Raw genomic sequence first — 13,265 nt, 5'->3', positions numbered from 1 at the left:
AGTCAGTGACACCAGTAATGTGCAGGGCTGTGCTATGGAGAGTCATTGTATAGTCAGTGACACCAGTAATGTGCAGGGCTGTGCTATGGAGAGTCATTGTATAGTCAGTGACACCAGTAATGTGCAGCGCTGTGCTATGGAGAGTCATTGTATAGTCAGTGACACCAGTAATGTGCAGGGCTGTGCTATGGAGAGTCATTGTATAGTCAGTGACACCAGTAATGTGCAGGGCTGTGCTATGGAGAGTCATTGTATAGTCAGTGACACCAGTAATGTGCAGGGCTGTGCTATGGAGAGTCATTGTATAGTCAGTGACACCAGTAATGTGCAGCGCTGTGCTATAGAGAGTCATTGTATAGTCAGTGACACCAGTAATGTGCAGGGCTGTGCTATGGAGAGTCATTGTATAGTCAGTGACACCAGTAATGTGCAGGGCTGTGCTATGGAGAGTCATTGTATAGTCAGTGACACCAGTAATGTGCAGGGCTGTGCTATGGAGAGTCATTGTATAGTCAGTGACACCAGTAATGTGCAGCGCTGTGCTATGGAGAGTCATTGTATAGTCAGTGACACCAGTAATGTGCAGGGCTGTGCTATGGAGAGTCATTGTATAGTCAGTGACACCAGTAATGTGCAGGGCTGTGCTATGGAGAGTCATTGTATAGTCAGTGACACCAGTAATGTGCAGGGCTGTGCTATGGAGAGTCATTGTATAGTCAGTGACACCAGTAATGTGCAGCGCTGTGCTATGGAGAGTCATTGTATAGTCAGTGACACCAGTAATGTGCAGCGCTGTGCTATGGAGAGTCATTGTATAGTCAGTGACACCAGTAATGTGCAGGTCTGTGCTATGGAGAGTCATTGTATAGTCAGTGACACCAGTAATGTGCAGGGCTGTGCTATGGAGAGTCATTGTATAGTCAGTGACACCAGTAATGTGCAGGGCTGTGCTATGGAGAGTCATTGTATAGTCAGTGACACCAGTAATGTGCAGGGCTGTGCTATGGAGAGTCATTGTATAGTCAGTGACACCAGTAATGTGCAGGGCTGTGCTATGGAGAGTCATTGTATAGTCAGTGACACCAGTAATGTGCAGGGCTGTGCTATGGAGAGTCATTGTATAGTCAGTGACACCAGTAATGTGCAGCGCTGTGCTATGGAGAGTCATTGTATAGTCAGTGACACCAGTAATGTGCAGGGCTGTGCTATGGAGAGTCATTGTATAGTCAGTGACACCAGTAATGTGCAGGGCTGTGCTATGGAGAGTCATTGTATAGTCAGTGACACCAGTAATGTGCAGGGCTGTGCTATGGAGAGTCATTGTATAGTCAGTGACACCAGTAATGTGCAGGGCTGTGCTATGGAGAGTCATTGTATAGTCAGTGACACCAGTAATGTGCAGGGCTGTGCTGTAGAGAGTCATTGTATAGTCAGTGACACCAGTAATGTGCAGGGCTGTGCTATGGAGAGTCATTGTATGGTCAGTGACACCAGTAATGTGCAGCGCTGTGCTATAGAGAGTAATTGTATAGTCAGTGACACCAGTAATGTGCAGGGCTGTGCTATGGAGAGTCATTGTATAGTCAGTGACACCAGTAATGTGCAGGGCTGTGCTATGGAGAGTCATTGTATAGTCAGTGACACCAGTAATGTGCAGCGCTGTGCTATGGAGAGTCATTGTATAGTCAGTGACACCAGTAATGTGCAGGGCTGTGCTATGGAGAGTCATTGTATAGTCAGTGACACCAGTAATGTGCAGGGCTGTGCTATGGAGAGTCATTGTATAGTCAGTGACACCAGTAATGTGCAGCGCTGTGCTATGGAGAGTCATTGTATAGTCAGTGACACCAGTAATGTGCAGCGCTGTGCTATGGAGAGTCATTGTATAGTCAGTGACACCAGTAATGTGCAGGGCTGTGCTATGGAGAGTCATTGTATAGTCAGTGACACCAGTAATGTGCAGGGCAGTGCTGTAGAGAGTCATTGTATGGTCAGTGACACCAGTAATGTGCAGGGCTGTGCTATGGAGAGTCATTGTATAGTCAGTGACACCAGTAATGTGCAGCGCTGTGCTATGGAGAGTCTTTGTATAGTCAGTGACACCAGTAATGTGCAGCGCTGTGCTATGGAGAGTCATTGTATAGTCAGTGACACCAGTAATGTGCAGGGCTGTGCTATGGAGAGTCATTGTATAGTCAGTGACACCAGTAATGTGCAGCGCTGTGCTATGGAGAGTCATTGTATAGTCAGTGACACCAGTAATGTGCAGGGCTGTGCTATGGAGAGTCATTGTATAGTCAGTGACACCAGTAATGTGCAGCGCTGTGCTATAGAGAGTCATTGTATAGTCAGTGACACCAGTAATGTGCAGGTCTGTGCTATGGAGAGTCATTGTATAGTCAGTGACACCAGTAATGTGCAGCGCTGTGCTATGGAGAGTCATTGTATAGTCAGTGACACCAGTAATGTGCAGGGCTGTGCTATGGAGAGTCTGTGTATAGTCAGTGACACCAGTAATGTGCAGGGCTGTGCTATGGAGAGTCATTGTATAGTCAGTGACACCAGTAATGTGCAGGGCTGTGCTATGGAGAGTCATTGTATGGTCAGTGACACCAGTAATGTGCAGCGCTGTGCTATAGAGAGTAATTGTATAGTCAGTGACACCAGTAATGTGCAGCGCTGTGCTATAGAGAGTAATTGTATAGTTAGTGACACCAGTAATGTGCAGCGCTGTGCTATGGAGAGTCATTGTATAGTCAGTGACACCAGTAATGTGCAGGGCTGTGCTATGGAGAGTCATTGTATAGTCAGTGACACCAGTAATGTGCAGCGCTGTGCTATGGAGAGTCATTGTATAGTCAGTGACACCAGTAATGTGCAGGGCTGTGCTATGGAGAGTCATTGTATAGTCAGTGACACCAGTAATGTGCAGGGCTGTGCTATGGAGAGTCATTGTATAGTCAGTGACACCAGTAATGTGCAGCGCTGTGCTATGGAGAGTCATTGTATAGTCAGTGACACCAGTAATGTGCAGCGCTGTGCTATGGAGAGTCATTGTATAGTCAGTGACACCAGTAATGTGCAGGGCTGTGCTATGGAGAGTCATTGTATAGTCAGTGACACCAGTAATGTGCAGGGCAGTGCTGTAGAGAGTCATTGTATGGTCAGTGACACCAGTAATGTGCAGGGCTGTGCTATGGAGAGTCATTGTATAGTCAGTGACACCAGTAATGTGCAGCGCTGTGCTATGGAGAGTCTTTGTATAGTCAGTGACACCAGTAATGTGCAGGTCTGTGCTATGGAGAGTCATTGTATAGTCAGTGACACCAGTAATGTGCAGGGCTGTGCTATGGAGAGTCATTGTATAGTCAGTGACACCAGTAATGTGCAGCGCTGTGCTATAGAGAGTCATTGTATAGTCAGTGACACCAGTAATGTGCAGGTCTGTGCTATGGAGAGTCATTGTATAGTCAGTGACACCAGTAATGTGCAGGGCTGTGCTATGGAGAGTCATTGTATAGTCAGTGACACCAGTAATGTGCAGCGCTGTGCTATAGAGAGTCATTGTATAGTCAGTGACACCAGTAATGTGCAGGGCTGTGCTATGGAGAGTCATTGTATAGTCAGTGACACCAGTAATGTGCAGCGCTGTGCTATAGAGAGTCATTGTATAGTCAGTGACACCAGTAATGTGCAGGGCTGTGCTATAGAGAGTCATTGTATAGTCAGTGACACCAGTAATGTGCAGCGCTGTGCTATGGAGAGTCATTGTATAGTCAGTGACACCAGTAATGTGCAGGGCTGTGCTATGGAGAGTCATTGTATAGTCAGTGACACCAGTAATGTGCAGGGCTGTGCTATGGAGAGTCATTGTATAGTCAGTGACACCAGTAATGTGCAGCGCTGTGCTATAGAGAGTCATTGTATAGTCAGTGACACCAGTAATGTGCAGGGCTGTGCTATGGAGAGTCATTGTATAGTCAGTGACACCAGTAATGTGCAGGGCTGTGCTATGGAGAGTCATTGTATAGTCAGTGACACCAGTAATGTGCAGCGATGTGCTATGGAGAGTCATTGTATAGTCAGTGACACCAGTAATGTGCAGCGATGTGCTATGGAGAGTCATTGTATAGTCAGTGACACCAGTAATGTGCAGCGATGTGCTATGGAGAGTCATTGGCGGCTGTGATAAGATATTATTTGTATTGGTTCTATTCACATGTTTATTTTTTGAGAATGTCTGATAAAGTAGGAAATGTTCCAGTCCTTGATAATACGGGCTCCTGGGCTCTTTTTCACAGACCTGATACTCTTTGCGGCTGGTTGTCCCCACATATCAGTAGCAGCTAGTTAGTGTGAATAATGCCATGTCTATGTATCCACAGTGCGGACACGTCCATGCTGACCTCTCCCTGAGGATGGACCCGGCCCATAGCGGATTATCCAGGACTATATTCAGCCTTGCCTGGGACATCATCTCCCTGCTGTCTGGAGAGGTGATTTCAGCACATAACATTAGTCTTGTCTTTTCTGTAAGCAATAGTTTAATTGTTTTTTCCATTACCAGGATTACACAGTAGTGAAGACGACTTATGGGGAGATTGTGACCCCCATCAGTCTCCCCCATGTCCCAGGAGGATGCAGCAGGTCCCAGAGTCCCTCAATGGAGCGTCCATCACTGACAGCTGAGAGGGAGAACTATAAGAAGATCCTGGAGATCACCTATAAGATGATAGATCTGCTGAGCGGAGAGGTGAGCGCTGCAGGGGATGCTGGGACATTATACAAGGGGTGATGTGTCTGGGTGATGACTGTATCATTGTGGGTGTCAGGTCCCTATAAGGTGTCAGGACGTCAGTGTCCATTTCTCCCTGGAGGAGTGGGACTACATAGAAGGACACAAGGACCAGTACAAGGACCTCATGATGGAGGACCACCAGGACCCCCCATCACCAGGTAAGAGAAATCTCTCTGAATGGAGCAGTACCAAGGGGTCCTCCGTTTTCTCCATTGTAGTCAGAGTTTACATGTTTTCTCCAGTTGAATCCAATAAAAGTAATGGACCAGAGAGGTCTCCAAGACTTCCATATTCCCATCATTGCCCGGAGGAAAATCCCAGCGTTGTACAGGTAACTCATGTAACCTGAGCAGAGGCGGCACTTCATGTCATATGTAGAATAGTGTGAAGGGAGACTATTTCTTACATTTTTTTGAAGGAATGTGAAGATTTCCAGGGGATTGATGCATCGGTGTATACGAAGGCTGCGCGGCAATATAAGATGGGAGCTGCAGGTAGGTGGAGAGCTGGGAGCAGGAGAGGAGTATGAGAACTCGCTCTACTCGCTGCTGTTGGGTCCTCTTACTTTTTGGGTGCTTCTCTACTCCTGGTTCTGGGCCAGTACATAGTACCAACAGAGCGACACGCAGGGGAGCGATGAGCTTCTTGGGTCTGTATCTTTGTTTCCTGTCTACATTATGTGTCTCTGTTCTAACTTTTTCTTCTGATGTGGGGTCTGTACTGTTTTTTGGTCATTTTTGTCTGCTCTTGGGGTCACCAATATTATTTCTGCCTGTACTGTGGTGATTTTCCACTGTTGTTACTAGCGCCGCTCCTTAAAGCTGAGTAATATGACAATGGCTTTCCCCCAGGGACACCTACAGGTCATTTTCTTATATATTTTTCCCAATCCTCTAGGTTCCAGCAGTCGTGAATCTTCTTTGATGGATCTTCCTCATAGTGTCTTTGACTTCTTCCTTACCGACCCTCCAGAAATGGAAAGACGCAAGGAGCCGATGACAGAAAGAATGCTAAAGCTTTTCATAGACGTCATCTACCTGCTCACCAGACAGGTGACACTTTCTCCCATTTATCTGTGAATTTTACTTTTTTGGCTTTGTCTTAAAAAGAATAAAAATAAATAAAGAGAATAAAATGGAAAATATAAAAAAGGACATTCATCTACTAGGGAGAGACCATGATTTAAGTGATGGTTCTCGGTCACCAGTCAGTGTTTAGAGGGAACCTTATCACCAGATTTGCCACACCAAACTACAACCCCCCTCCGGTAGAGGAGTAATGTCCTTTTGTAGCATTCCCCCATTTACCTTCGAAGAAAACTATTAATGAGCCAGGTTCAGAGGCTTGAGGGGGAGTTTATGCCTCTATCTTGGATTATATAGCACCTAGAACCATAGTCTTACATTAAAGTAGACAAGGGAATTTTAACTTTAGAACAACATCAGGCTTGTGGCTCTTTGAGCTACAGCGCCAGAGATATTGGCAGGAGATATTGGGATGTGAGCTGCAGATAAAGATCCAATTCCCATCTTTTTCCTAAACTTCCTGGAGCCCAGGATATAGGGCTGCTCAGATATGGAGCAGCCCTATACGGTCCAATGGTCACATGATGCTCCATTGGGAGCAGAAGTGCTACAATCCAGGATCCACTGCTGGGGTCACCCCGAGAGGTAAATAAATGTGCGCAAAACCTCTGCTTTTACCCCATTCTCAGGAACCCCTTAAGACCCCGATAAAAGAAGGATTTGTATTTAAGTGTTGATTTCTGTGTTGCATCAACAGCTACATAGCAATTTTAGATTGAAAGAATCCCCCAGTCTTGTTGTGACAGCACTGGGCTTGTGAATGATGGCACCTACTGTCTCCCCATGGACAGGACTACTCAGTAGTGGAGACATCATCTCGTCGGTGCGGGAGCCCTAGACACAGTCCATTTGTGTCAAGAGGAGGTTGGAGCAGTTCTCAGAGCCCCGTGATGGAGAGGAAGAAGGAGCTGAAGATCCTGGAGCTCACACACAAGATCCTGGAGCTGCTGAGTGGAGAGGTGAGTGCTGCAGGGGATGCTGGGACATTATACAAGGGGTGATGTGTCTGGGTGATGACTGTATCATTGTGGGTGTCAGGTCCCTGTAAGGTGTCAGGATGTCAGCGTCTATTTCTCCATGGAGGAGTGGGACTACATAGAAGGACACAAGGACCAGTACAAGGACATCATGATGGGGGACCAGCAGCCCCTCATATCATCTGGTAAGACAATTTTATTGTAAAGGAAAGAGCAGCTTTAAAGCAAATCTTACCTTCAACAAAAATGTGCAAAGCCCAGAATTAAGGAATTTGTCAATGAACATGACATGACTTCTGCATTTTATGCACAGGAGTTTCACTTCTCCTTGGTGGCTGGAGACCTACCTTCTCCTGCACACTCCTCCTCTCTCCATAGCCTTCTATGTCATCTGACGACTCGGTGACCTGCTGTATGTCTAGATATAAATCAGCAGAGATTATGTAGTGGCCGTCATATATTATCCTGGAAAGGATGAGGGAGCCAAATAGGTGAAGAAGGAAGCCCCCTGCTCCGATATGATGTAGTACATGTGACTACACAAGGCAGTAATACAAGTGGAAAAGTTACTGAGCATCTCAGGTCATCCAGATATCTCCATCTTCTGAGGATTTTATCAGTCTTTGTGTCCCGCAGATGGATCCAGTGGAATAAATTTGGCACAGATATTTCCCAGGCATCTAAATTCCCAGAGTTGCCCAGAGGACGATCCTTCTGTCCCCCAGGAGCCTCAGGTACTGTAGATAAAGTTGCGAGGTCATCATACGTTGGCTTCTTGAACCTAAAATGAGGCATTAGACGAGCATCGACTGAACCTGCAGATTTCTGATGTGTATGGGGAGATTTTTACCTTCCCAAGTCTCTTGTCCTGCTGCTGTGCCGAGTGTAGCTCCGTATGAGGGAGGTGTGGGAGACGGCTGTATGCAAGTGCTTATCTAAATCCATGTGGTCATCTTCTGTCTTGGCCTCAATTTGACCTGTAAAGAAGCATTTCGGTGACACCACAATGATCTCTCCATCTAAAATCACATTCTGTAGAAGATATTTTACTTGCAGTGGGGTAACTAGAAGCTGATGGGCCCAAGTGCAAAGTCTGTGCCAGGGCCCCGACTATAATGTATGGCTTATAGTAATAGTCTTCTCATATGGGAAAGTGACACCATAAGGGCCCCCTAAACCTCTTGGGCCCGGGTGCGACCGCAACCTCTGCACCCCCTCAAGTTGCGCCCCTGGTTACTTGTGGAATTTTTCATGCCTTTTATGCAAGAAAACTGGCACACAAGGCAAGATAAATCCCGCCCGGGGTATTAAAAGTTGTTCAAGTTGTAACACGATCCAAAACGCTCAATAAATCTGGCGCAGGACGCCATAAATTATGACAGGTGTTTGTCGTAGACTAGTAACTGCACTGCCCTGATTTTATCCTTCATCTTTCATCAGGATGAAGACATCATTGATCTCAAAGTTGAAATTATAGATGAAGAAGAAGAGTTGTATATGATGTGCGATCCGCAGACCATGGAAGAGGAATTCCCGGCAGATTGTGACATTGGTGAGTCCCTTGTGGTTGTGTCCGGTCATACATGTGCACTCCTATAGCGTGACCAGCAACTACATTCACATGGAGTTATATTTAGGTATCATAAAGTTGGCAAATTCTCATCATTTTCCACAGACAACAGCAAGTTACTAGAGGGACAGTCTCTTTCATCTCCAGATTGTGAATATGAAGATATCAGACATCAGCTTCCTGGAGAAGACCTGATGGTCCCAGGTGTCTCTACAGAACTACTACATCCATTCCTGGAGCCCTGCTTTCAAGACCTCACACAAAGTCCTGAACATGGAAGTGGGAGACTATTTGCTTGTTCCCAATGTGGAAAATGGTTTCCTCAAAAATCTAATCTTTTCAGACATGAGAGAACACACACAGGAGAAAAGCCTTTTTCATGTGATACGTGCAGCAAATCCTATAGCCAGAAGGCGCAACTTGTAGAACATCAGGTGATTCATACGGGAGAGAAGCCGTTTTCATGTGTCATATGTGGGAAGTGTTTCACGCACAGGGCTATCCTCTATAGACATCAGAGAATTCACACAGGTGAGAAGCCATTTTCCTGTGGCGAATGTGGTAAATGTTTTTCCTATAAATCTTATCTGGTAGAACATCGGAGATTTCACATGAAGGAAAAGCCCTACTCCTGTTCTGAATGTGATAAATCTTTTGCCAAAAAATCTATTCTTGTGAAACATTTAAAACTTCACTCGGAGAAGAATCTGTTTTCTTGTTCAGATTGTGGGAAATGTTTTACCAAGATATCATTACTTGTAAAACATCAAAGAATTCACACAGGAGAGAAACCGTACATGTGCTTAGAATGTGGGAAATGTTTTGCCAAGAAGTCCGTTCTCATTGACCATCGGAGAATTCACACAGGAGAGAAGCCGTTCCCGTGTTTACAGTGCGGGAAATGTTTTTCTAAGAAATCGGGTCTTATTAAACACCATCGTACTCACACAGGGGAGAAGCCATTCCCGTGTTTGGAATGTGAAAAGTGTTTTTCACAAAAATCGGGTCTTGTTAAACATCAGAGAATTCACACAGTAGAGAAGACCGTAGCCTGTTTGGACTGTGAAAACGGTACATGTATCCACCCTGAGAAACACCAAGTATTTGACAAAGAGGTCAGGCCTTTTCCATGTTCAGAATGTGGAAAAAGATTTACCCAGAAAGCATATCTTGTCAAACATCATAAAATTCACACTGGGGAGAAGCCGTTTTCATGTACAGAATGTGAAAAACGCTTCATGCTAAAAGATCATCTAGAGCGACATCAGAGAATTCACACAGGGGAGAAGCCATTCTCTTGTTCTGAATGTGGGAAAAGCTTTACCCAGAAAAAATCCCTTGTCGAACATCACAAGACGCACACCGGCGAGAAACCGTTTTCTTGTTTAGAATGTGGCAAAAGCTTTACACGCAAGTGTCAGCTTGAAATTCATCAGAGAAGCCACACTGGGGAGAAGCCTTTTTTATGTTCAGAGTGCGGTAAATTTTTTATTCAGAAATCCGATCTTGTTAGACACCAGAAAATTCACCCAGGAGGAAAGCCCGCAGATATTGGGAATGCTGAAGTTCATCGGAGAAGTGACAGAGACGAGCGGCCATTTTTATGTTCGGAATGTGGCAAGTGTTTCACCCAGAAATCCTATCTTGTAAAGCATCAAAAATTTCACACGGGTGAAAAACCATATTCTTGTCCAGAATGTGGGAAATGTTTTACTATGAAATCAGGACTCGTTGAACATCAGAAAATTCACACAGGAGTGAAGCCATTTTCATGTCCAGAATGTGGCAAATGTTTTACACGAAATTCTCAACTTGAGATGCATCGGAGAACTCACACAGGGGAGAAGCCATTCTCCTGTTCAGAATGTGGCAAGTGTTTTATCCAGAGATCTGATCTAATTAGACATCACAGAATTCACACAACTTCTATCGTCTCTAAAGTTTCCAGTGTCTCTGTCTTGGATGGATTTACCATTGACTCTCTACACTCCCAAGTTATTTTTACGTGAACAGTAAGGGATAACTGGAGTGTTTCTCCATACAAAGCTACTGGAGAGAGGTGTAATTATATCTGTGTGCAGGACTGTGAAATATGGATTTATATTCCAGAATTGTAACACACAAAGATGTGACTAGACATATCAGTAAGTAGCACTGGCTCAGTATTGCATGATCACAGCTGCTGACAAGTTCCCTGTGCACTGAGGGAGTTTCCTCACACTGCTACAGAAGCAACCTAACACAGTCTGCATGGTAATATCTCCCGAACGTTCCCGCTAAGACTAAGTGTCTTGTTTCTGGTTTCATGTATTTAAAGGGGTAATTAAATCCTGGATTTTTTTTTTAAGAACCACTTACAATGGTATAAAATATCACCAACTGCAAAGTGCACTTTTCAGTCATTCTTCACGTGATCGGATCATTGCAGCCATTCACTGACAGGAACATCCGCTGAGGTGATCACTGCTGCCATTCACTGACAAGAAGACCGCTGAGGCGATCACTGCCGCCATTCACTGACAGTAACACCGCTGAGGCGATCACTGGTGCTGTTCACTGACAGTAACAACCGCTGAGGCGATCACTGGCGCCATTCACTGACAGGAACACCGCTGAGGCGATCACTGGCGCCATTCACTGACAGTAACACCGCTGAGGTGATCACTGGCGCTGTTCACTGACAGTAACATCTGCTGAGGTGATCACTGCCGCCATTCACTGACAGGAACATCCGCTGAGGTGATCACTGCCGCCATTCACTGACAGGAACATCCGCTGAGGTGATCACTGGCGCCATTCACTGACAGTAACAACCGCTGAGGTGATCACTGGCGGCGTTTACTGACAGTAACACCGCTGAGGTGATCACTGGCGCCGTTCACTGACAGTAACACAGCTGAGGTGATCACTGGCGCCGTTCACTGACAGTAACACCGCTGAGGTGATCACTGCCGCCATTCACTGACAGTAACACCACTGAGGTGATCACTGCCGCCATACACTGACAGTAACATCTGCTGAGGTGATCACTGCCGCCATACACTGACAGTAACATCTGCTGAGGTGATCACTGCCGCCATTCACTGACAGTAACATCCGCTGAGGTGATCACTGCCGCCATTCACTGACAGTAACATCTGCTGAGGTGATCACTGCCGCCATACACTGACAGTAACATCTGCTGAGGTGATCACTGGCGCCATTCACTGACAGTAACATCCGCTGAGGTGATCACTGCCGCCATACACTGACAGTAACATCCGCTGAGGTGATCACTGCCGCCATTCACTGACAGTAACATCTGCTGAGGTGATCACTGCCGCCATTCACTGACAGTAACATCTGCTGAGGTGATCACTGCCGCCATTCACTGACAGTAACAACCGCTGAGGTGATCACTGCCGCCATTCACTGACAGTAACCACCGCTGAGGTGATCACTGGCGCCGTTCACTGACAGTAACACCGCTGAGGTGATCACTGGCGCCGTTCACTGACAGTAACATCTGCTGAGGTGATCACTGCCGCCATACACTGACAGTAACATCTGCTGAGGTGATCACTGGCGCCGTTCACTGACAGTAACACCGCTGAGGTGATCACTGGCGCCGTTCACTGACAGTAACACCGCTGAGGTGATCACTGCTGCCATACACTGACAGTAACATCTGCTGAGGTGATCACTGCCGCCATACACTGACAGTAACATCTGCTGAGGTGATCACTGCTGCCATTCACTGACAGTAACACCGCTGAGGTGATCACTGCCGCCATACACTGACAGTAACATCTGCTGAGGTGATCACTGACGCCGTTCACTGACAGTAACCACCGCTGAGGTGATCACTGGCGCCGTTCACTGACAGTAACATCTGCTGAGGTGATCACTGCCGCCATACACTGACAGTAACAACCGCTGAGGTGATCACTGACGCCGTTCACTGACAGTAACCACCGCTGAGGTGATCACTGGCGCCGTTCACTGACAGTAACACCGCTGAGGTGATCACTGCCGCCATACACTGACAGTAACACCGCTGAGGTGATCACTGGCGCTGTTCACTGACAGTAACATCTGCTGAGGTGATCACTGCCGCCATTCACTGACAGGAACATCCGCTGAGGTGATCACTGCCGCCATTCACTGACAGTAACAACCGCTGAGGTGATCACTGGCGGCGTTTACTGACAGTAACACCGCTGAGGTGATCACTGGCGCCGTTCACTGACAGTAACACAGCTGAGGTGATCACTGGCGCCGTTCACTGACAGTAACACCGCTGAGGTGATCACTGGCGCCGTTCACTGACAGTAACACAGCTGAGGTGATCACTGGCGCCGTTCACTGACAGTAACACCGCTGAGGTGATCACTGCCGCCGTTCACTGACAGTAACAACCGCTGAGGTGATCACTGCCGCCATTCACTGACAGTAACAACCGCTGAGGTGATCACTGCCGCCATTCACTGACAGTAACATCTGCTGAGGTGATCACTGCCGCCATACACTGACAGTAACATCTGCTGAGGTGATCACTGCCGCCATACACTGACAGTAACATCTGCTGAGGTGATCACTGGCGCCATTCACTGACAGTAACATCTGCTGAGGTGATCACTGGCGCCATTCACTGACAGTAACACCGCTGAGGTGATCACTGCCGCCATACACTGACAGTAACATCTGCTGAGGTGATCACTGGCGCCATTCACTGACAGTAACATCCGCTGAGGTGATCACTGGCGCCATACACTGACAGTAACATCCGCTGAGGTGATCACTGGCGCCATTCACTGACAGTAACATCCGCTGAGGTGATCACTGCCGCCATACAC

At 46.7% G+C, this 13,265-nt stretch overlaps 1 protein-coding gene across 1 annotated transcript in view; it reads left to right on the top strand.

Moving 5' to 3' along the window:
* Positions 1-13,265, top strand: part of LOC140106456 (uncharacterized) — a 73,106-nt gene that overhangs the window by 29,919 nt on the left and 29,922 nt on the right. The window contains exons 11-22 of the mRNA XM_072130902.1: positions 4,386-4,496; positions 4,568-4,753; positions 4,833-4,956; positions 5,041-5,129; positions 5,217-5,292; positions 5,696-5,850; positions 6,675-6,842; positions 6,922-7,045; positions 7,497-7,594; positions 8,301-8,412; positions 8,536-10,435; positions 10,540-10,543. Coding sequence (XP_071987003.1) covers positions 4,386-4,496; positions 4,568-4,753; positions 4,833-4,956; positions 5,041-5,129; positions 5,217-5,292; positions 5,696-5,850; positions 6,675-6,842; positions 6,922-7,045; positions 7,497-7,594; positions 8,301-8,412; positions 8,536-10,435; positions 10,540-10,543 — 3,147 coding nt within the window. The remainder of the gene's footprint in view (positions 1-4,385; positions 4,497-4,567; positions 4,754-4,832; positions 4,957-5,040; positions 5,130-5,216; positions 5,293-5,695; positions 5,851-6,674; positions 6,843-6,921; positions 7,046-7,496; positions 7,595-8,300; positions 8,413-8,535; positions 10,436-10,539; positions 10,544-13,265) is intronic.

This window comes from Engystomops pustulosus, chromosome 11, assembly GCF_040894005.1.
Source record: "Engystomops pustulosus chromosome 11, aEngPut4.maternal, whole genome shotgun sequence".
Taxonomy (NCBI): Eukaryota; Metazoa; Chordata; class Amphibia; order Anura; family Leptodactylidae; genus Engystomops; species Engystomops pustulosus.
Note: the sequence above shows the minus strand (reverse complement) of the source record. Positions and strands in the feature narration are given on the sequence as shown.